We start from the raw sequence: 25825 nt of genomic DNA, 5'->3' as shown, positions 1-25825 counted from the left end.
CAAATATACCCCCTCCCTTTTTACTAAACCGCAATAGCAGTTTTTAGTGCAGGGAGCTGCTCTCAACGCTCATAGGCTCCCTGCACTAAAAAATGCTATTGTGGTTTAGTAAAAGGGGGCCATAGTGCAAAATATAAACAGCAGATATAAATTCTCAAAACGGACACATTTTGATCACTAAATTAAAAATAAAATCATTTTTCCTACCTTTGTCTGGTGATTTCATGAGTCTCTGATTGCACTTTCTTCTTCTGACTGTGCATCCAGTATTTCTTCCCTTCTTTCAGCCTCCTGTATGCTTCCTCTTGTCCAGACCTCATTCCCTTCCCCAACTTTTTCTTTCTTTCTCTCTCTCTCTCCCCCTCCCTGTCCCCCCTTTCTTTCATTCTGTTTCCCTTCATTCTGTTTCCCTTCATTCTTTCAGTTTCCCTGCCTGTCCCATTTCTTTCTTTCTGCCCTTACCCAAGCCACTGCTTCCGCCATCGGGGAACAGGCCCCTAAGCCACTGCTGCCCCAAGCTTTCCTTGCAGATAGAAGCGTCGGGCCGACCAGCATTCCTCTCCCCAATGTCAATTCTGCAGGCAGTGATTGGCTGGCCCAGAACTTCCTCTCTGACAGCAAAATTGGCATCGGGAAGAGGAAGGCTGATTGGCCCGGTAAATCGTGAAGGCAAAGCGAGTCTATCATGGAGCCTGGGATGGGCTCCGCGATCGACTCGCATTGCCTTCGCAATCTACCAGTTGATCGTGATCAATGTATTGGGCACTCCTGGAATAGATCTATCATGCAATTATAGCTGTACCAAATACATATTTTACTATTCAGCTAAATACAAATGCCAAATTTGATTAATGGGTATTGCGCTTTAACATAACAAATAGAAGAAGCAACATGAAAGCAGAGATGAAGTGTTTATTTCAATAAGATTTAGAACAGTAGAGCCCCAGATTATTCATATTCAAATTTAAATCACTATTTGTCCTAATATGAATAATACATTTGGGTCTGAATTAAATATGAATGTTCGGTATAGTCCTAATGACAGTGTTAATATGTCATAGTAAGTGGAAGAGGGAGAAAGGTTAATTTAGTAGCATTGTTAAGTGTTAAAACAGTATATGGTAGAGGTCTTGTCTTGTGACTCATCATCCCTCTCTAAAGCTTATTATATTTTTGCTTCTATTAAAAATACCTCTGGTGGAGGGATAGAGGAAGGTGTTCGATATAGACCTCAATGCAGGAAACATCTTTTCTTTCTTTCTTAAAATTTTCTTCTTTGACTTCTTAGGATACAGTTATTTGGATTTTTCCTTCCATCATTTCTTTATATTTTTAATGATTAGGAGTGATATTTTTCTTTGAGATTGTTTTCTTTGAGAGTTTTTTTAATTTCTACCTCCCTGTCAGAATAGAATATTTTACTTTTTATATTGTTTAATAATTTCTAATAAAAATAAAATTAGTAGCATCATGTCAAGATTAGGGCATATTAAGACATATTTTATACTTTATATTTTGGTCCACACTGCATTTCTAAAATATTATTCCTTTTTTCAGTTTTATTACTACTATTCTTATTTCTATAGCACCACTACAATAGATGTACACAGTGCTGTTTTCTGTGATAGGATTTGCTTTATCTTGTTTTGTTTGTTTTTTGTTTTCATAAACTTATTTTTAAATTGCCCTCTAAATTAACTTATTAAATATGCAGAATTCTTAAATATTGCAGGTATTTTCCTTAAAGTACTCTTAACAGGTTTGTATTATTCCAACTTGTACTACTTATTTCTAGAGTGGGATAAGTGTAAGGTAATGCATGTCGGTATCAAAAATCCCATACACAAATACAAGGTGTCTGGGGCAGTACTTGGAGAGACCCCCCAGGAAAGAGACTTGGGAGTACTAGTCAACAAGTCAATGAAGCCATCTGTGCAATGTGCGGTGGCGGCGAAAAGGGCGAACAGAATGCTGGGAATCAGAAGGGGATCACGAACAGATCGGAGAAGGTTTTCATGCCACTGTACCGGGCCATGGTACGCCCTCACCTGGACTACTGCGTCCAGCACTGGTCACCATACATGAAGAAGGACACGGTACTACTCAAAAGGGTCCAGAGAAGAGTGACTAAAATGGTTAAGGGGTTGGAGGAGTTGCCGTACAGTGAGAGATTAGGGAAGCTGGGCCTTTTCTTCCTTGAAAAGAGGAGACTGAGAGGAGACATGATCGAAACATTCAAGATAATGAAGGGAATAGACTTAGTAGATAAAGACAGGTTGTTCACCCTCTCCAAGATAGGTAGAACAAGAGGGCACTTTCTGAAGTTAAAAAGGGATAGATTCCGTACAAACGTAAAGAAGTTCTTCTCCCAGAGTCTGTTATAAGGGAAAACACCCTCCAGGGATTCAAGACAAGGTTGGACAAGTTCCTGCTGAACCAGAACGAATGCAGGTAGGGCTGGTCTCGGTTAAGACACGGGTCTTTGACCTTGGGGCCGCCACGTGAGTGGACTGCTGGGTGTAATGGACCACTGGTCTAACCCAGCAACGGCAATTCTTAAGTTCTTAGTAAAACCAGTTATACACAGCATTGAACAGTCATGAAGAAGATGGTCCCTGTTTGAATGAGCTCACAATCTAATCAATCAAGATAGACAAATAGGATGCCAGGGTAGGGGTTACAGTTAGTGGGATGGTTAAACTATTGGCTAGGGTGGTGAGCAGAGGGCATTGGTGAGTAGGGTTATAAGCTGAAGGCTATCTCAAAAAGGTGGAGTTTCAGCCTACGTTTGAACAAGGTAAAGGAACGGCTGTGATGCATGAACGTGGGTATTTTTTTCCCAGGCATAAGGGGGAGCGAGATGAAATGAACAAAATCTGGAATTGGCAGTAGAGGAGAAGGGTAATAATTTTTATCTGAAAAATGAGTTTTAAAAGCAGAAGCTAAAACCTTTGTAATGTTAAACCTGCAGCAGGTAAACTATATTATGTACAGCCAAGTAATATGCCTTGCCATATGTGCTTGAAGTTTATATTACAGTAATAGATTTAAAAATTTTAGCAGAAACATAGGAAGAAATATGGGAAATAAACTATATTTAAAATGGCCTATGTACTAAAACATGGTGTGCTCATTAAATCTGTTTAGTATGCATTTGAAATAGCATCTGTGCTCTAAGGCCCTAGAATATTTATTTTCACTTTTTATTTCACATTTCAATGTAATTGTATTTTACCTGTGGTATATATTAAATAATCTAAGCAATTTACAATAAAGTAATAACTGGAGAAGGAGAGGAAGAACACATGAAGCCTAAGTTATACTTTATTGCTGTAATGTTAAAGAGAAAAAAGAAAAGGGCGTATAATTACTCTATAATATATTAGATAGGGAGATTGTAAAGAGAACTAAACATGAGTGAATCTTCTGTCCATGGGTATCGCTGCCTGCAGTCACTATTAAAACCTTAGTTTTCACATTTGCAGAAAGAAAAGCTTGAGAGGAAAAAAAATGAGCCTTAATAGATACCGGGATATAATCTTTTTAGAAAGGACAGAGATGGTCAAAAAGGTGGAGGAATAGCTCTCTATGTAAAAATTGATATCCAAGCGACCTGGGAAGAGGAAGAAGCGATATGGATCGCTCTGAAAAGAGAAGATGGAATTTCTATCTACGTGGGTGTAGTTTACAGACCAACGACTCAATCGCAGCAAATTGATAAAGATCTGATTGTGGATATCCAAAAGTTTGGAAAGAAAGAGGAGATGCTGCTGTTGGGAGATTTCAACCTGCCGGATGTGGACTGGGAAGTTCCATCTGCGAAATTGGAAAGAAGTAGGGAGATTGTGGATGCCTTTCAAGAGGCTCTGCTGAGACAAATGGTGACAGAACCCATGAAGGAAAAAGCGATATTGGATCTGATCCTCACAAATGGGGAGAGTATCTCTAATGTTTGAGTGGGTGCTCACCTGGGAAGTAGCGATCATCAAATGGTTTGGTTTGATATAACGGCTAAAGTGGAGGGCGGCCACACAATACTAAAAGTCTTAGATTTCAAACGTACGGACTTTAATAAAATGGAAGAGTACCTGAAGAAAGAGCTGTTAGGATGGGAAGCCATAAGAGAAGTGGAAAAACAGTGATCTAAGCTGAAAGGAGCAATAAAAATGGCTACGGAAATTTATACAAAGAAAATAAATAAAAACAAGCGAAAAAGGAAGCCGACATGGTTCTCCAAACTAGTGGTGGAGAAAATAAAGGCAAAAGAGTTGGTGTTCCTGAATAAGAAAAAAGGATCTACAAAAGTTAGAGGAATGGTCTAATATCTGGCAACTAAAATTCAATGCAAAGAAATGCAGAGTAATGCATTTGAGGATTAATAATCGGAAAGAGCTGTATATGCTGGGAGGTAAGAGGCTGATATGCATGGATGGGGAGAGGGACCTTGGGGTGATAGTGTCCAAAGATCTAAAGGTGAAAAAACAGTGCAACAAGGCGGTGGCTGATGCCAGAAGGATGCTGGGCTGTATAAAGAGAGGCTTAACCAATAGAAGAATGAAGGTGTTGATGCCCCTATACAGGTCGATGGTGAGGCCCCACTTGGAGTATTGTGCTCAGTTTTGGAGACTGTATCTGGTGAAGGACACAAAAAGACTTGAAGCGATCTAGAGGAGGGCAACAAAAAATAGGTTTGCGCCAAAAGTCGTATGAGGAGAGACGAAGCCCTGAATACGTATACCTTAGAGAAAAGGAGGGACAGGGGAGATGTGATTCAGACGTTCAAATACTTGAAAGGTATTAACATAGAACAAAATCTTTTCCAGAGAAAGGAAAATGGTAAAACCAGAGGCCATAATTTGAGGTTGAGAGGTGGTATACTCAAGGACAATGTAAGGAAATCCTTCTTTACGAAGAGGGTGGTGGATGCCTGGAATGCGCTCCCGAGAGAGGTGGTGGAGATGAAAACGGCGATAGAGTTCAAAAAAGCATGGGTTGAACATAGAGGATCTAAAATCAGAAAATAATAGTAAATATTGAAGAACTAAGGCCAGTACTGGGCAGACTTGCAGGTCTGTGTCTTTATATGGTCGTTTGGTGGAGGATGGGCTGGGGAGAGCTTCAATGGCTGGGATGGTGTAGATGGACTGGAGTGATCTTTGACGGAGACTCTAAGAATCTAAGAAAAGTACCAGGCAGAGCTTTGGATTCTCGCCCAGAAATAGCTAAGAAGGAAAAAAACAACAACAAATTTTTAGATTGAATCAGGTTGGGGCTTTGAATCAGGATGGACCATTGATTGTAAACCGCCTAGAAGTCGCAAGATTGTGGCGGTATAGAAGAATAAAGTTATTATTATTATTATTTATCTTCCGCCATCTACTATGTAAAGGAGAGCTCTGATCAGATCTTAGAAAGAAATTAGTTCCACAATATAGGAGCCATGAAAGTAAAGCTTGGATCTTCAGGGCTTATTGAAGGGAATAACTCCTTATACCTTATATTCTTTCACAAACTTTATGCTCCCTAAATGATAACTTTCTCACTGTTTCCAATCTTTTAAGAGCTTAGTGCGACACTAGTCATCACTAAATTTTCAAGTCTCCAAGTTTATTTAGTTTTTGATATACCGCATTGGCAAAATATCTATGCGGTTTACTTATGATTAAAATATTTTTAATTAGATTAAAAATAACAGGAAATGGAACTGCATTATTAATAATAAAGTAAATAAAGATAAAATTAAAAGGTGATATGTGCTCCTAGTTTCAGATTAATCCTCTCAAGGCCTGCATTGGTCAAGAATTTATTGTTTTGTTAACCAAACGCATCCGCAAACAAAAACGTTTTTAAAAGAGTTTTAAAATGTTCAAGATTCGATTCCAATTAAGTAAGATTTGGAAGAGCATTCTAAAGTTGTGGACTAGTAACCAAAAAAATGTGATCTCTAATGGATGCTTGTGTAAAAGGAATCAGAGAATGACATGGGGACAAATTTGTCCACGTCCCCACAGGAACTCAATTTTCCTGTCTTATCCCCGAGAGTTTTATTGCTGTCCCTGTCCCTACCCCATTCCTGTAAGCTCTGCCTTAACCAGACAAGCCTCAAGCACTTATGATTTTAAAGTGTTTGAGGCTTGTGCAGATGAGAACAGAGCTTGCAGGAATGGGGCAGGGACAGGATAAGAACTCGCTGGGACGGTAAAATGAGTTCCTATGTGGATGGGAAAAAATTAGTCCCCATGTCATTCTTTAGATGGATCAATCAAAATGAAAAACTCAGAGGAAGAATACCTCAAAATCAAATTCTATATCACTAGTCTGCATGATTTTGGTTGACTGAAAACTAATATGTGATATTATGTCACTTTTTTTATGCTGATTCCAGAACTGTTCTTAGTTTTCTTCTAACAGGATAGTGAAAGATATATATCAACTATTATTCAAACAAGATACTACACCAAGTTGATAATAATAGATAAACCTAAGTGGAGGAAAAGATCTCGGATGCACCACCAAGGGAACATATACTTTTTCTCCCTGTAATCATGTGGTGTTGGGTTTCTTTCATCGATCAAAAACCTCCACTATTTATAAATTTACTAACCATTGATAAAAAATTTTATTTATATTTATTTATATTTTTTTAAATCAATGGTAGCTTATTCAATGTTTGAAATGACACTCATGATATTAACCATTAAATAATGGATTATTAATCAAATATGCAGAAAAGAAAAATTTACTTATGTGCAGCTGAAGAGATGGGTTAAAGTGCTCAAGTGCTCCAATCAAAAGTGCAAAACTTGCACGCTGAGCTGGTGCTGAGTGGATTCCGTATCTCCCTCAGTGCTCACTTGAAGAACTATTATAGAATTCTTTAAAAGGAATCGTAAGAAAATTGAAGAGAACAAAGTGTACGAGATGGTAAATATGTTATCAAATCGTTTTTTAGATGATTAGGAGATCAATTAATTTGTGTCTTGAAAACTAAAAGTAGAATCGTATATGTGAAACAATGCTTAATTGGTAGCCAATTCATTCAATTTCTATACCGTTCTCCCAAAAGAGCTCAGAACAGTTTACTTGCGTTTATTCAGGTACTCGAGCATTTTTCCCTGTTTGTCCCAGCAAGCTCACAATCTATCTAATGTACCTGGGGCAATGGGGGGATTAAGTGACTTGCCCAGGGTCACAAGGAGCAGCGTGGGTTTGAACCCACAACCCCAGGGTGCTGAGGCTATAGCTTTAACCACTGCGCCACACTCTCCCCTATGAGCTGTCGTCAGTAGTGGAGTAACATGGTCAAATTTATTTTTCCTGTAATCATTTTTATTGAAGTATTTTGTACCAATTGAAGATGATGTAAATCATTTTGTCTACTGCCATAATATAAAGAATTACCCTGTCTGCTGAAACCTTGAATCAGCTTTTTGGAATGCCCTGCCTCACTATTTGAGAGTGGAAGGCTCAGTAGAAAGATTCAGAAAGAAATTGAAAACTTCTTTCAACAGGACCTTTAGAAGGATTTTGGACTAGGAGAGCATGCAGCAGCTGCTTTCATTGAAGGTTTTCTGACAATTTTTCTCTCTTCTTAATTTTTTGTCTTATTTTTATATTTTATCTTATTAACTGCTGTTTTTATAAAAATTGTCAACCACATTAATATATAGGCACAATTTTCTTTTATATTAATTGTTATTTTATTACAATTGTAAATCATGTTGGCTCATATGTTTATTGTATGTACTTACTGTATTTTATAAAGTCACATAAGCAGCTTTGTTGCCTTTATAAAAACAGGTGCCTTTTTAACTTACCTTTTAGGTTCTCTGTTTAGAGAACTCCCTAATGTGAATGTGTCTGTCCCTAAAGTTCATGAATGTCCTCTGTGCACCACAAATTGAATGTTGTATATAGGGGACAGTATGGAGACAAATCATAGAATATGATGACGATAAATATCTTATGGACCTTGTTTTTATTAAAATTTTTGATAGGATAACTTTTTAGATTTTCTGTTGTGAATAGGAAATAAAATATCTTTCTTTCCAAAAATGTTGTTCCCCTCTCCCTCTTTCCCCAACAGATCATTGACAAAAGTAAGAGAGATCCCTCAGAAGAAATTGAGATTTTAATGCGGTATGGACAGCATCCTAATATTATCACTTTAAAAGATGTAGGTATCCATGTTAAAAAGATTCAGGTACAATGTATTAAATCATACTGTAACAGCAGTGTCAGTCTGGACAATTTGCATGTGTTTGTCTTGTGTGATGCACTTTTAGGATTCTTTCTGTCATTCACAATATCCATGAAGTACTATGCCCAGACATATCTGTAATGTTGTTTATTTTTGGACAATAGGCAGCATATTCTCACAGATGGATGACATCATCCACGGAGCCCAGTACGTACAGTGCTGTACTGTCACTTTAAACTTTAGAAAGCTTTGAGACTGCCCACACCATGCATATGTGAGTGCCTTCCTGTCAGCTCATGAGGTTGTCAGTTTTTTGTTTTCCGCAGAGTGAAGAGGACATATTTGGACTTCATCCTGTCAAGTTTGCCTTCTCACTTCATTTTCATTATTTTCTTCATCTTAGTTTTTTTTTCCTTTAAAACTTTTATTTCCGAACAAAATTTTCTTTGTTCACCATTGGGGCCTGTAGGCAGTTTTAAAGCCTTTGCCCCTATCAATGGTGTCAACAGCTTTTCAATCTACCTTTTACTTGACCCATGGTACTCCGTACTTTTTTCCTTTCCACTGGAACTGTTCCTGATCTTCCAGGGCTTAAAAAAACAAAAAAACACATCACTCCAACAGTCAACAAAATGTTTTGTTTGTGTTCCTTCATATTTATTTTTCGAAGATGATGTTAGGCCTGGTGTTGAGTACCCAGGAACTTGGACTTCTATGTGGTACTGATCCCTATTGGACATCGATATCATCACAGTGTCATAGGTATTACCAGCATAAAGTCACTTGATGCATGCCTCTCATCGACGCCATCATTCATCGATGCAGGATGTCGTTTCTGAAGCGTTCCTCTTTTTGGGGTTACCAATGCTTCAACACCCTGCTGCACCTATGATCCTGCCTGCATGGCACATGGTACCTGTGCATCCTTCTCACCGTATGTAGTCGGAACTGTACGGTGTAGGGCTGTCCTCTTTCTCTACTTGGTACTGGCCTAGCTTAAATAGCTTCAGAGGCTTATGGTACCATTCTATTCTCGCTCTTTGAACTCCATTGATGCTCCATTGCTATTTCTGTGACTCAAATACATTAAAGAGCATCGGTGCCTCCACTGTCTCCCTTGGTACTGGCCTATCCTAAGCATAGTACATCACTGCGATACCAGTCATCAATCTGCCTACCGGTACCAACTGACTATCATACATTCAGATTTCCGGTACCAAAAATCCTTGCTGCATATGGCTTTAATGTAAACATTGGATCTACAAATAAACTTCAGAAGCCTCAAACTTCAGCTTTAAAAAAAAAAAAAAAAAAAATTCAGCTCAAATTTTTTGACATGCTTCTAGAGCGCATAGCCGGGTTGACTTCTAGAGTTATTTTCAGAAGACTACTCGCAGCCTTCTTCAAACTAGACAGTTTATGGCAAGATCAGCTTTTGATACATTTGTGTTTCATCCAGAGCATCGACTATGTCTTTTCTATGAGACATCTTTTTTGGCTGTCATGGACATTTACGTTCAGGATCATTTACCAAATATTTCCTGTTCCATAGATTAATCCATCTTGGGTGTAGAACCTGTTAAAGATGGATCACTTCTTCTACCCATCATCAACAACTCTACTTATCATAACAGCAAGAAACTGGATAGAGGGAAGAGCAGGGATTCACTCTGGGTATAGAATCTATTGTTTGGATCGCCTCATCTACCTCTCATACTTTCGTGGGACATTTGCCTTTAAATTCTGCAGCAACACTATTTTTAACCAAAGGGATCCACTATGGTTGTAGAGCCTTTAAAGTTGGCTCGCCTTTACTTCTGTTGATCTACTTGTTCTACACTCCTCTAGAACATCTCCATGCCTCAAGAAGAATGCCATGACACCTCTAAGCACCCTGGAGAACAGTGCACGCTTCCAAAGGGAGGGAGAAGGGGGTGCATACTACTCAAATAGAACTCCCCCGACTCTAAATTCTTTTCTTCTGGATTCTTCAGACATCCATCTGATCCATCTCCTCGTCTATCTATGACCTTGACATTAATGTCCATGATTGCCTTGTAAAACTTCCACTGCTCCACATACATGCAACGTGTTTTCCCTTGCCATAGGCAAGTTGACCAAATTCTTCGCAGAGCCAATCAGGTTCTTCAGCCACAGAACATCTACCAATGTACCATCAATGCTGATAACCTTGTCAATTAAACCCAGAGGATATTGACTATGCTTTCTTGAGACTTCAATACTTCCTTCAGACTATCTCACCCTACTGACCATCTGTTGAGCTGATAACAACAAAATTATATACATTGCTCCCACGTCAAGCTCAGGCTTCTATTCCTACTACTTCTTTATTCTAAAGAACCTGGAGGACTGGGAGTAGCTGTAGGGGAGGAGGATACCATTTAACATCTTATTAATCAAGTTTCAAGTTTATTGAGATTTTGATTTAAACGCAATATCAAATATTTTCAATACGTATAACAAAAATAAATTTGGGGAAATAAATAAAACCATTTGAACAATAAACATACAAGCATATCCATAGATGATTAAAAATACATAAGGAATACAAGGATAAACTACATTTGTTTAAAATAAAAATAAAAACAAAAGAAAAAACATTTAGAGAAGAACAACATTAGGAAGGGTAAAAAAAACAACATTGATTTTTTGGGAAACTTGATCTAAAATACATATTTAAAAGAAAACTTAATCTAAGAGTTAGTAGGAGGATCATAAAAAGAGAAAAAATTATCTAATCTAAGATTCATATGCATCTTTATAAAGGTAGCTTTTTAAATTACTTTTCAATTTCTCTAGAGAGGTTTCGGCGCGTAAAGAGGTTGGAAGTTTGTTCCAGATCTGAGGTCCCAAAATAGAAAAGGTTGTAGTTCTTCTAGTGCTAATCACTTTCAATGATGGAATGGTCAGCAAATACTGATCTGCTGATCTAAGAGATCTAGCTGGGGAATAAGGTATTAAATATAGATATAAAAATATTGGAGTATTAGTTTTCTGAATTTTGAATGTTAGCAGCGCAATTTTGTATGTTATTCTATGTGGGATTGGTAGCCAATGCGCTTCTCGCAGAAGAGGGGTGACATAATCATATTTTTTTTGAATTGGTAATAATTTTTATTGCAGTGTTTTGTATATTTTGCAACCTTCGTATTTCTTTCTGTGTTATGCCTTGGTATAATGTATTGCAATAATCCAACCTAGAGATTATCAAAGACTGAATTAAAATATTTAGAGCTTTAGGTTCTAAAACTTTGGCTAAAGATCTGATAAGACGAAGTATGTAAAAACAATTCTTGACTACGGAGCTAATCTGATCGTGGTAGGAGAGCTCGTGATCCAATAATATTCCCAATATTTTGGTCGTCGTTACTTTTTGTAATGGAAAACTGTCCAAAAATTTTTTTTGCTGCAAGTGTAATATCTTTTTTCCATGGCAAGAACATTATTGAAGATTTAGATGGATTAAGGGATAGCATATTGTCTTTTAACCATTGGCTAATTTGTTTTAACTTACTATTTATGTTCATTAACTCGTTTGAATCGCCAGTGTTTAATGGATGTATAAGCTGGATGTCATCTGCGTATGGATTGGCTTAGTGTAAGAAGTGGAGCTAGGAAAATATTGAATAAAAGAGGAGACAAAATTGAGCCTTGAGGGATACCATATGAGTTTGTATAATTACTTGATGATGTATTATTGAAAATAACTTTGGATGACCTGTCCTGAAAATATGAGTTAAACCAGTTTAAGACTTGTTCTGAGATACCTATGGCAGATAATCTGTTAAGAAGTAAATGATGATCGATGGTATCAAATGCTGCCGATAGGTCAAGTGAGATTAAAAGTACTGATTTATGATGATCCAAGTAATATTGAATATTGGTTGTAAGACCTATCATTGAGTATTCTGTGGAATAATTGGCTCTAAAGCCGGTCTGGTTCGGATGTAATATATGAGTTTTTTCAATAAAGTTGCTTACATGATTGAAAACAACTTTTTCTATTAGCTTAGTGAGGAATGGCAGGTTGGAAATTGGTCGATAGTTTGTTTCAGAAGAGATTGGGTCTTTAGGATTTTTAATTATTGGTCGGATGATTGCCTCTTTCAATTCTTTTGGCATGATGCCTGTTGTTAAACTATTTTTTATCATAGACCAAATAAAAGGACCGAAGAAGGGAAAGAAACGTTTTATAAAGGATGGAGAGATTGAATGAGAGTCCACACCTTTTTTTAATACTTTGTAGTAATTGTTTAAGGATCTCTAAATGATGATCTCTGTTTCCAAGCTAATCTGTTTTCATCTGTGGTCTAGCTTCATATTTTCTACATGTTTTACAGGTCTCTGCTATCCATTTATGGATACATGCACCTCTTATTCTTGGGCAATGTATTACCTATTCACTATTGCTGATACCAAAGCTTTGGATTGAGGCGTTCATCTATTAAAATTCTCATCTCCTCATATATTACTCTAATTCTAGAGTGGTAATACTTTTATATCCCACTCAACACCTTGAAATATACCTGGTATTTGCATTTTTTTTTTTTTTGTTGTTACTCTCTATGGAGTCAAAAAATAAATAAATAACTCAAATGGCATCTTGTACCCAAATGCCTTAACAGTTCGAGCCTTCTCGATTGCATGTTCCTACCTCTGTAATGAGTTATATTTACTTATTAGTTTCAAGTTCCATTGTTTACTATCATTTTGATATCTGTATGTCCTCCTTTAAACATTAGGACTTACCATGTATGCAGTAAATACCAATGAGTGCTCTGTTGGATTCCAGTTTATGTAGTACTATGTTTTATTACTACACTACGTATGTTCTTGTTCTTCCACTGAACCATCTGATCACATACCTCAAGCAGTATGTGCTTTCTCCTTGCTTATTCTATCTGTATTTCTACAAGACACACAGAATGCTTTTCTTACCAAATTTCTACTTTTTTCCATACTGGCCTAGTAGACATTTCTGTTCCACTGCCAATCTTTTTATCTTCTACTTTTATGAAATTCCATGTATCGTCATGTTTCCTCCAATTCAGATAACCTAGATTTTCAACTTAGGTTGCACGATTGTTTCTCACATTCTTTTGCTACCTAGCCAACATCATTCTTCCATTGGTGGCCCTAACTTTGTTTCTTGCTTCTAAACAAAGTCCTAAGTAAAAACTCTAACTCACAGGACCATATGTTTCCAAGTTTATTAATTTCTTGATATACCGTCCATCAAATATATCTAGATGGTTTACAGTAAATAAAATACATTTAAAAACAGATATTAAAAAGGGAATTTTAAAAAAGAAAACCCATCACATAATTCAGTGAGGGGGGGGAAGTAACAAGACTGACAACAAAGGGGCAGAAGGTACAAGAGGTAGCAAAAATACATCTTCAGTTTCATATTATCTTCAGTTGTGAGAACTTGGCTCAGAGGTAAGGTCATGGTATTTGGTACAAAGGCCTAAGGCTCAAATCCCAGATCACTCCTAGTAAATACACATAATATTGTCTTTCATATCCAGAAGGACTTTGACTTTACTATCTGACCCCTTTCTTCTTTCATACCTACTTCTGGAAGCCATCTGATCATTCTGGAATTAGCTTCCTTCGGTGTACAGTTCCTTTTTCTATATAATCCTCCACCAATCGCATCCAGGTTCATGGTTGCTCTCTTCTTTGCACCTTTCCTACCATATTTGCTTAACTAGGAAATAGTCCAATTTATCTTGCTTAGTCCTCAGGATTCTGAACCAAGTTCTCCAACACAATATCTCAGTAGGCCAGATGTTATGCATGCATTCACCTCAAATATTGCTTTTCAGCCATATTCCTCTCCCTGAGCTTCCTTTGCTTACTTCATTAACAAGAGCATTCAGGGAATTCCATCCACTGTTCACTTCAGTAATTTCTAATCTCCAACTGTTTCTGCTTTTGCTAGTCGGCTGTTTTCCCCAGATATTTTGAGAAGTGCTACTTCTGCTCGGTAATCCTTGAGTGCTGGCTTTCTTCTATTTACAAGACATACCAGAGCTCTCAAGTAGAGAATGACACAGGAACAAATTTGTCCCTGTCCCCACAGGAACTCAATTTCCCTGCCCCATCCCCACGAGTTTTATTACTGTCCCTGTCCTATTCTAAGTTCTGCCTTAACCACACAAGCCTCAAATACTTAAAGTGTTTGAGGCTTGTGCAGATGAGGACAGAGCTTGCAGGAATGGGACAGGAAAAGAACTCTCCAGGACGGGATGGGAAAATGAGTTCCCACGGGGATGGGAAAAATGTGTCTCCTTGTCATTGTCTCCTTGTCATTCTCTACTCTCAAGCAACCTCTGGGATACTACTTCTGATATATAGACTCACTCCCAGTCAGCCAGTTTTTCATTCCAACTTCTCTACATTCTCCTGTCAATAGTTTTCTCTCCTCCCTATCTTTTCTTTCCTGTTTTGCCTATAACATTACTCTTTTTAATGGGAACCATGCTTCCGTTTTGCTTTGCAGCTTTCCTTTTCATTTCCATTTTGTGACGACGTGGGACAAGAATGGCAACAATTAGCCTTTTGGTCTGGTCACCCTTAAACATGTCTCTTGCCAGTATCCAATCTACTGTTTCTTCCTATATCTTTCCAGAGTATCCCTCTCCTCTGCTTGGATTTGCCTGCTGCTATGAGGTCAGCTACTATTCAGAGACTACATACGCATTGGTTTGTTGGTTTCTTCCCTTTCACTCTTGCTGAGGATGGTTGTATACCACACATTAGTCCTCTCTTCATTTCCTTGCCTTGCTCTCCACCAAATCATATCAGACAATATAGCTGATTTGTTGCGTGACACTAACCTTTTATGTTTTCTTTGGAAGCCAACTCTTCCTCCATCCCCTTTGGTTAAACTAGGAGTTCCATCTGTGAGAATATGCTGCTTGCTTGTCCAAGGATATAAAGCACAGTTACTTACCATAACATGTGTTATCTGGGGACAGCAGGCAGATATTCTCACATCCCCCCCACCTCCCCTAGTTGGCTTCTTCACTTGGGCATGGAACTGATGACCTCGCAAGCTGGCATCGGGTGATAAAGCACTCGCACATGCACAGTATGGGTAGTCTGAAAGCTTTCTAAAGCTTAAAGTGACATTACAATTTAGCACTGTCTGTACCGGGCTCCATGGATGACATTGCACATCTGTGAGAATATCTGCCTGATGGCCATTACGGTAAGTAACTATGCTTTACTTTCTCCAAAGACAAGCAGGATATTATATCATAACTTAAGCTGTTGAGAGCATTGTACTATACATGCACTTACCTTCCCACCTGCTGTTGTCATGCAAGACTTATCCAGTTAACATTTTTCCTTGGAGCAGTACAGTCGTACTCTTCTGTGCTCACGTCAACTCGCACCAGAATTCTCATTGTGATTGATTTCATGAAAATTCTTTTTCTGTTTTATGTTTCTCCACTACTGCATAAGTCTTATCTATGTCACATAGGGTCTAATTCTGATCCCTTTTAGTGTACCTTAAGTTTTTTGTTTGTTTTTTCCACAGGTCCATTTCAGGTTGCATTTAGGCCTTGGGCTGGGTTATTTTTCAAAATATAGTTGTTTGATTTCACATTGCCTATTATTATGGACATGCTGAGGAAAAAAATGTTGAGAAAAAAGCTCCTAGTGTTTTTAAGAAAGGAATTACAGGACTGTATCCATTGTGGATACTCGTGATTGGTGCCTGCAGTTCTTGGGACCCAATCATAATCCCTCCTCTTGTAATGGAGGGGGCTTAAAAGTAGAGAGAACTAGTACAAAATAATTTTTAGTGCAGATAAGTCTGGTCCATTGGCATTGAAAACATCAGGCTTCATGATTCTGGAAACTGCATTGGACACTGGAGGATGTGTCAGCATCAAGAATGCATCAATCACCCTCAGTATCTAATGTCAATAGGATCCACTGGGACAGTTATCAGACAGTCCCCTTCTTGAATAAGAAGGATTTGTCCTCCATTTTCATCAGCACCAAGGGATGTAGATGCTAGACATTGGGTGGAGGCCAAGGCTCAACAACATTGATACCCCTTGAAGCACAGTGTCTAGCATTTTGAGGCACTGAGGTCATTGGTATCCTTGAAGCACACACTAAGTGACCACCACACATCCTTCTTGATATTGTAAAGGGTATAACGCCTCAAAGAAACAAGAACTTGGCTTCCAATATATCCCAAGTGTATCATGGAGACATGGCCATCCTGACTATATTGCCCCAGTCTTTGTCGATGGCAGCCTTCACACTTTCATATGGAAGTTCAAAGAACATATGGAGTATTTATTTACTTAGTGCAGAGCTACGTCTTTGAAAGCATTGCAGTCAAAGTTTAAGTCAGAACAGCTGATACTTGAAACCCATTTTCTCCCTTCAAGAGAAGCATCAACACGGAGGTCTTCAAGGGTGTTTAAATTGGTACATATCTTGCAAGTAAGGGAAAGGGATTGGGACTTGTATACTACCCTTTTGTAGTTTTACAACCATACTCAAAGCAGTTTACATTCAGGTACTTGAGCATTTTCCGTATCTGTTCTGGTGGGCTCACAGTCTATCTAATGTACCCGGGGCAGTGGAGGATAAAGTGACTTGCCCAGGGTTACAGGGAGTAGTGCAGGGTTTGAACCCTCAACCTCAGGGTGCTGAGGCTGTAGCTTTAACCACTGCACCATTCCACTGGAGGAAGAAACATTCTCAGTGCACAGAAGATCCTAGATGCCTTGATGCCAAAGGCTCAGGTTTGACCAGCAGATCAGTAATTTGAGGCAGGTAGAGCCTCAGACCTCTCCTGTGGAGCATTTTTGAGTCTGAGCGTTGATGAGTATCTGAAAAAGAACCAGACATGATGATAGGGTGGGAGGTGTCTACTCTACCTTCAGATCCTCTCAACCATGTAAATCTCCACCAGTGGAGCTCTCATTTCAAGAATTTCTTTTAGGGACATGACTAAGTCTACCCCATTTCAATTAGAAACTGAGAATGAGCTCAAGGTATTCTCCAAGCTTCCTTAGTAGGGGAAGGGACGGGAGTGTTAAATTCACAGAATTGTCAAGCAAGTATAGATGAAGATATTGGAGACCCCCCCCCAAAAAAAAAAAAAAAAAAGAGAGAGAAAATGAGTAAGAAGGTTAACTCTGTCTACAGAATCCAAAAGGCTCTAGGATTTAAGACGTTACAGCTTCCTCCCCATTCAATGGTGGTTGAATCTGGTCTCATATGAGCCAAGAGTACGAAGTCTCACTCTTTGGTAATCCTGGGGAGAGAGGCAAGGACCTTTGAAATCTTTTGGGAAAAAATTTTGTCAGAATGCTTTATATACAGTCCACCTAGCTTTTTAACAATTGTACATGAGCTTGCAATTAAGGAATGTTGTGTGCAATGTAGTGGAGTTTGCTAACATTCTCCCTTGAGAAAGCCACTGAACTCCTCCAGCTGGTAGCCAAAGAATGGGAGTGTGGAAAAATACATTGTTAGAAGAATTTCTGGACACCATATCAAAAATACCAAAGTTTCCATAATGGGAACTGGTGTGCAGACTTACATGGCCACAGGCCATAGTCCTCAAACCTGAAGTTAGCAAAGCTGGTAGACATGTCATGCTTTGGGGAGTTCACCTTCAGAGAGAAGGTGCACCTCACTTGACTAATCTTCCTGCAGATATTTTAGCAGAGGGGGGACAGAGGTTCTATTACTTTCAGAACCCTAGGTATCAAGTGCTCATGCTACTCCAAAAGAGCTCAGGGACCTTGCTGTCATCCCAAGACAAAAGAGGGTCTAAAAGTCCCAACCAACTCCCTAGTCAAAACCAGGGATGAGTTTTTAACTGACTTTGGCAGAGTATAACCTTATTCTTAGTAACCATTCTGGATAACCATCCTGTAGAAGGGAGGTTGCATATATTACAAGCAAGAGGTCCCCCTTATAACCTCAGACTTGTAGATTCTCCAAATTAATTCAATAGGTTACTTTCTGTATTTGAAATATATTCCTCTGAATTTTCCCACAAAAAAACATCGGATTTAAGCTCTCAGCATCAGGAATTGCTTACCAAAGAACCTCTTCTGTCTTCCAGATTAATGAGATTGAATCCATTCCATCAGGGAAAAGAGGGAAGAGATTTTATTCCAGATACACACAAAGAAAACAAGGGAAGAGGAATGAATATTATCACATCCTAGATCTAAAGACCCCCAAAAGAACCTGACCAAACAAAAGTTTAAGATGATTTCCTAGGCACAGTAATACCCATGATTCAAAAAAGAGATTATGTTCTATGGACTTAAAGAATACTTATATCTACAAACAGATACATCCAAATTACAGGAAATATCTGAGGTTCACAGTGGGGAAGTACTGCTGTTTGGCTTCATGGGAGCATTAAGAGTATTTGCAAAGTGGTTAGCAGCTGTCACAGCTTCTTCATGCAGACTAGGGGTACACATTTCCTTCTGGGTGATTGGTCAAGAGAACATCTCAAAAATGGGCAAAGATATCTATGTGATATTGAGTGCTGGAGCTACTAGAAATTGTTATCAACTACTCAATCACAATTAAACCCTTCACAAATATTAGCATTCCTAGGAGCCCAGCTAGACATGACCCAGGCTTAAGCATTTCGTCTGCAGCAATATCTTTATTTTCAGAAGTACAAGAGTCAGCAGGTTTCATCTCATCAAATGTTGAGGATATTAGGCTACAATGAAGTATATGTATCTGCCAGAGCCCGATTCTCCTTCAGTACCGATTCTATGGCTCAAATATCCAAGAGCCTCAACTGTCACTTGGACCCTGGCCTCTTTTTCCAGCCATCCAGCTGGTGAAGCTAGAAACAAACTGCTGAAGGACAATAAAACTCAATCCTGTGACCCTCTCGGATGATGCCCAACACCAAGTGGTCCGAGGAAATCCATTCCTACTCCCTCTAAAATGCTGACAGCCTCTCACCAATGTTCAGAGGTGCAGCAGCCAACCTGGTGACATTGAGACTTTTTAGAGGTTGGGTTGACACAAGACCCTGAGTTTTATATTTCATAAAATACACAAGTATGCATGTATACATTTATATCATTTTCAGAGCAGGTCTAAATTTGTGCAAAAGAATTTGCATACTATGAGGGCTGGTGCTGGCATATACTTTACTTTTTAAAATAACATTAAATAGGCATGTTTTTGTAGCTTGGCATAGTGCTCTTTTGTAAAAATATCCCCTTAACATACAAATGCTATTGCCTTTAGATTCAGATATGTAAGAATATCTCTCTCTCTCAAAGGTTGTCAGCTGATCATATTTTTGCTTGCAATCTCTACAGGTATATGATGATGATGGGAGATATGTTTATCTTGTTACTGAACTGATGAAGGGAGGAGAGTTACTTGACCGGATTCTCAGACAGAAATATTTCTCTGAAAGGGAAGCCAGTGCAGTGTTGTATACAATAACTAAAACAGTAGACTATCTACATTGTCAAGGGGTAAGTGTAGTCAAGATATTATTTATGTTAGCACCTTTTTTAGCAAACCATTTTCATATCATAGCAGACTATTTTAGACAGCTTGACATACAGTGTACTAGACAGCTCTTGTTTGATACCATTAGAATAGACATAACTGATTGTAATTTTTTTTTTTTTTTTGCTTTGTATTTTTTTTTTTAAGGTAGTACATCGGGACCTTAAGCCTAGTAATATTTTATACATGGATGACTCTAGCAATGCCGACTCAATCAGAATTTGTGATTTTGGGTTTGCAAAACAGCTTCGAGGCGAGAATGGACTTCTTTTAACACCCTGTTACACTGCCAACTTTGTAGCACCAGAGGTATTCTTCAAAAATTTCAAATGCCTACCTAAACATATGACACTCTGGGACAGAAAAGAAAAACTGATGTGATTTCTTGATAAAGCACCAATGTCCTGTTACTGAATTTTCTACTTAGTCGCTCAAAGTCTGGAATTCCCTGCCGATCAAGATTAGAATTATTATTATTATTTTTTAATTATTTGTACACTGCTTCTAGCCTAAGCTGTTTACATTCAGGTACTCAAGTAGTTCTCTCTTTCCGATTACTTAGTTTATAGGAAATGGTTAAAAGCTTATCTTAATAATTAGATGGGTTGTTTGCATTTTGGGTCAATTAGGGCCTTAGGCCCCTCCCATTGCATCCCAAGATGCTTTGTGAGGGGGAAGGCCCAACATTCTGAAGAGGCCCTATTAGTGGGAGGGAGTGTGCTTTTTGCATTGGAAGGTATGGGGGGTATGGCTAATGTCAGGGGGTGGGTGATGGGGATTGTTGGCTGATGCTGGGGAGGTGTTGGGTGATGTGGGAGTTGGCTAATGCCAGAGGGGTGTCGGGTGATGTGGGGGATGTCAGGGTGATATTGGGGGATGTCAGGTGCTGTCAGGGATGTTGGAGGAGGGAGATGTAGAGGCCTCTAAGAACAGCAGCTCTCTGAGGAGGGGGGCTGGGGGGGGATCAGTGGGTGTAAGGGAGGGAGAGAGGAATCACATTCTCCCTGCTGGTTCAGCTGATCCTGGCAGGGTAATCCACAATCAGTCGAGCCAACAGGACTCCAGGAAACTGGCTCAGCTGATCGGGGTTCTCCTGCCACGATTAGCTGATGGGAAACCTACTGGATTTTTTTTCTCTCTTTGGGTGGTGCGAGGGGATTGTGACCAGTAGGGGAGTAAGGAAGGTCATGCCTTAAACTCTCCGGTGGTAATCTTGTCAGTTTGGTCAGCTTTGGGGCACTTAGGCAAATCTAAATGTGATCCAAGTCCCGGCATGTAATTTCTGCCTAGAATGTCCTGGGAAAGATTTGATTATTCCCTCAGGATGTCTGGGTGTAAATCCACCCGATTCCCATCTAACACACCTCCCAAAGCGCCCCTTTGGGTTCTGAACGTTCAGAGGCTTGGAAGTCCTGCTGGATGTCCTATGGTTTTTTTTTTTTTTTTAATTCTTTATTCATTTTTAAACTTTCATCAAGTGTACAAAATTCATAATAAACACTATTAATTAGACCACTTGAACATCTTATCAGTGTATATTATAAATATAAATGCAACCCTCCCCCCACCTTCCTTCTAAGCCCATTATTCAGAAATATGGTTTTGATTATTGGCACTTGGACGTCTGTGCTATTAGGACATCCAAGTGCCAACTTGGGTTGGTATTTGGACATTTCAAAGTTTTGATTATATGCCTCATAGTATAACTAAAAGATGCCAATTAATGTTTAGCCATTTAGATTGCTAAAATTGGCTACCTTGTCTCTGATTCTGCCTTGCTGCGCCTATGCTTGGAACAAGCTGCCCGAATCCCTATGGTGGACTCCATCTCTGGCAGTGTTCAAGGCCTAGTTAAAAGCCCACCTCATGCAAATGTGTAGTCGGATACTGTTCTTTGAAGTTTATCTTTACAGATCCATCTCATTTGATAAGTTTCCTCTCAATGAAACATCTTGAGAAAGGAATAGCTGTGCCTAATGAAGTTTAGCTCTTTGTACTGCAGTAGACATACGCCTTTCCTCGAAAAATTTTTTTTTTTTTAAATTAATTTTGCTCTACTCTTTAAATCTTGGTTCCAGTTATTGAGGACTAGTGTGTGATCAATTGAGTCTATTTTATGTCTTTTTATATTTCTAAGTTCAAATGTGTTTTTTCAATTTTGGAAATTAAGTTAATTTGGTTTTTGATCGCACTTTTCTGTACAAGATCTCTATGCTTGGTAAATATTATAAAATTGTATAAATAAATAAATAAAAAAGCCCACCTCTTTGAGAGTGCTTTTGACTCCTAAGTCCTCTCACCTTGGGTTCTGCATCCCCAACTCTATATGTCATATCTGTCTGTTCAAGTTAGATTGTAAGCTCTTCTGAGCAGGGACCACCTATAAATGTCAAAATGTACAGTGCTGCGTACACCTTTCAGCGCTATATAAGTGATGATTAGTAGTATTAGTAGTAGTAGTAGTAGTGATTCAGAGTTGGTGCTAATGTCAGACTGCTGTTATATAAACCAATACTTTATAATAGAGTACTGTTGTCTAATAAATATATAATCAATTTTAGATCCTATCCACTTCCTTATTTCTCAACTTATTTTCACTGGTATTTAAAAATATTTTTTATTTTGCATTAATGCTCAGAAAATGGCCACCTAACAAGCACCTCATGCTTACATCCAATAATTTGCTGAGGCACCCCTTTTTGATCGTTGCACTGACAATTCATCATGGTGACTTCGACCAACAAAATAGACTATCAATTCTTCAGTCAACGTCACAAGGCCAGCAGCAAAGGCATGGATGCTCTGGTTCAGCCCTGGCTCTGGTTCAGCTCTGGCCTCTATGTCTTTCCTCTGGATATCAGCCCACGATGGTCCGGTGATTCTATTTGCACCCAATTGGCCGAGATGGCCGTGGTATGCCGACTTGGTTCAGCTCCAGCATGATCAGGGGCTCTGGCTACCTTGTCATTTTTGCCTTCTTAAACAGGGTCTGATTGCGATGCAGGATCCAGACCGTTTGGTGTTACGGCATGGCTCTTGAGTGCGCAGCCGTAAATAGCTGGGGCTATTCTTCAGCTGTGATGGTCACATTGCTTTACAACAAAAGGAAGTCACAATGGCAGCCTATGCGAAGGCTTGGAGGTATTAGCAGGTTTGGTGCGCCATTGCACCGGTGGACCCATCTCCCTTCAATTCCTTGGGTCCTGGAGTTTCTGTAGGATAGCCTGAAGAAGGGTCTAGTAGTTGCTTTGCTCCATGTACAGATTGCCAGTCTTTCATGTATGGGCCCTCCTTCCTTCCTTCCTTCCTTTAGGGGCTCCTTGGCAGCTCATCTACATAACATAATAACAAATTTCTAGACTACATAACACCAAGTTCAGTGTGGTTAACAAAAGATTATGCTATGAGAAAATACAAAGAAAGAAAATGTAATATACAGAGATTAGTTAGTCAAAAATTTGTCTTCAGAAGCTTTCTATTATGTGTATAATATGTACATCTAATCAATAATGGGCAAAAATCTTTATCGTACTGAGCTGCTTGATAAGAAAAACAGTGACCATGATGTAGCTAGTTTTCTGTGGGGCGCTCTACAGCTTCGGCCTCTGTTATAATTTCCCCGTCCGACCTGGAATCTTAATCTGGTTCTTCATTCTCTGGTTCATCCGCTGTATGAGCCTCTGGAGCAGGCGTCTCTTGATCTAATGATCAATATGGTCTTTCTGGTAGTTATTACCTCAGTCTGAAGGATCTTGGAACTCCAGGCTCTTTTCTGCAGGGATCCCTTTCTGCGTATTGCGAATCCCACTGTGATGCTACGTACTGTTATTTCTTTTCTTCCGAAAGTGGTTTCCACTTTCCATGTGAATCAGGAAGTTCAGCTTCCTGCTTTTGCTTCCTCTGGTTCAAGGAAGCAGAACCAGGTGTTACGGTCCTTGAACATGCACAGACTTTTATTGCAATATCTGGAGATCACTAACGAGTTTCGCCTCTCTGACCACCTGTTTGTTCTGGCGGATCCTACCTGCAAAGGTAGGCCGGCTTCTAAGGCTACCATGTCCAGGTGGATTTGCATGGCCATTTCTGCAGCTTATGTGGCAAAGATGACCCCCCCCCCTCGTGGTGCAGGCTCATTCTACCAGAGGTGTTTTGTCCTCTTGGGCAGAGTCATTGGCTGTTTCTCTGGAAGAGATATGCAGAGCCGTTACCTGGTCCTCTTTTCATACATTCACCAAGTTTTACAGGATCAATGTGGTGGCCAAGAAGGATGCTGCTTGTGGTGCCTCTGTTTTGGCAGCGGGCTCATCAGTCCCACCCATTGAGAGATTAAGAGAATCTTTAGGTCAGTGGTGGGGGGATACCTTTGCTTATTACCAAGTTATACACTATGTGAGATTCCTGCCAGTAGAGCAACTTCAACATCACATGGGCTGCAAACTTACAGCCTTTGTGTAGTGGATTTTAACATGTCTGTATCAGCTCCTTCATAAGGCTTTGTATCCATTGGAGAGACGTAACGACTCGCAGACTCTAAAAGTGGGATGGGAAGGAAATCTTACCCTAAATTTGAGCAAGTGAGACATTGGGATGACTATTAGTGGAATCCATTGGTTGATTGGCAGAGCAGAACTATGGGATTGTTATTTTTGGGTGCTCCATAGAGCATATCTTACTCAGGTGCAACTATACAAAATAGGAGACATTGATTCTCCATTATTTTTAAATGTCATAGTGAACCCAATATTATTGCCCACTCTTTTTGGACTTGGTGTATGCAAAAGTTCTGGTGCGATATAGTGTGCTACCCTAACGGCTTCTTGGAGGGAACAGAAACAGCAACATAGTTGGTGCTGAATGTGCCAGGGGCATTCAAGGGGTTACCTAAGGGAGGGATCCTTTTTTAAAAAAATTTTTTTATTCATTTTTCATACTACAACAAGTGTATCATAAAAAGTTATACGATCTCATAAAATATACACTTGATTTCCCTTCATGTATCACTGTAAATACATTATATCATTCTAAATTTATGTACAATAAGATCAGAAAAGATATGTACTACATAATATGTATAACAATTATTACTAAAAATTTAAAACCCTCCCTTCCCTCCCCTCCCAATACAAATTACAAGTATAATAAAAATATTAACAAATACATGTATGGGTGGGTAAGGGAGGGATCCTAATGTGCCATAAGGTGTGTCTCCTAGCACATAAATATATTCTGCAGTGTTGGATTTCTTCAGGTCCCCCATCGTATTGGCATTGGAGAAATCAAGTCCATACACTAGTCACCTGGGAAGCACGGACAGTGGAGGGCTATCCAAATAGCAAGCAGAATTCGAAGAAAACATCAAAGTGATAGAGTAATATTCAAAGAAAGGAAACTCTCTTTATAAGACCATGGAGTGCATTTTCAAAAAAGAAAAACATCTAAAAAGTGGCATAAGGGGCAGATTGACGTTTTTCTCGCCAAACCCTTTAAATTCACTATTTTCTAAACCTATTCTCTAGATCAGGGGTAGAGAACTCCGGTCCTCGAGAGCCGTATTCCAGTCAGGTTTTCAGGATTTCCCCAATGAATATGCATTGAAAGCAGTGCATGCAAATAGATCTCATGCATATTCATTGGGAAAATCCTGAAAACCTGACTGGAATACGGCTCTCGAGGACCGGAGATCCCTACCCCTGCTCTAGATGGATTTCTATGCTGTTTTCCTAAATCTCAAGGGAGTGCATTACATGCATGGTATAGGTGGGACTAAGGCGGGCTTATGACTTAGACTTTTTCTGCCATAATTGAACATTTAAGAATATATCCAGGGCACCATGGTCTAGATTCTGTGGAGGACATCTAACTTTAGGTGTCCACAATATGGGCATCCAGATAAATTGGGTGATAAGCCCAGTTAATGACTTTAACAAGCATTAATTGGAATTTAGACATCTAAATGCTGGATGCGATTCTACAAATAGACGTCCATAATTTTGTAGATGTCCAGCAAAAAAAGCTGCACCTAAAAAGTAGGTGTGGCTTTGATGTGGACATCCA

The 25825-nt window shown here is 39.1% G+C and overlaps 1 protein-coding gene across 7 annotated transcripts in view; it reads left to right on the top strand.

The window, feature by feature from the left end:
• RPS6KA6 (ribosomal protein S6 kinase A6) overlaps positions 1-25825 on the top strand; it is a 247171-nt gene that overhangs the window by 197255 nt on the left and 24091 nt on the right. For all 7 annotated transcript variants that reach the window (XM_033946594.1, XM_033946591.1, XM_033946590.1 and 4 more), the window contains 3 exons: positions 8087-8176; positions 19573-19734; positions 19919-20080. In XM_033946594.1, coding sequence (XP_033802485.1) covers positions 8087-8176; positions 19573-19734; positions 19919-20080 — 414 coding nt within the window. The remainder of the gene's footprint in view (positions 1-8086; positions 8177-19572; positions 19735-19918; positions 20081-25825) is intronic.

The sequence above is a fragment of the Geotrypetes seraphini genome, chromosome 5, assembly GCF_902459505.1.
Source record: "Geotrypetes seraphini chromosome 5, aGeoSer1.1, whole genome shotgun sequence".
Taxonomy (NCBI): Eukaryota; Metazoa; Chordata; class Amphibia; order Gymnophiona; family Dermophiidae; genus Geotrypetes; species Geotrypetes seraphini.
The sequence above is the reverse complement of the archived record's forward strand: the minus strand, read 5'-3'. Positions and strand labels throughout refer to the sequence as shown.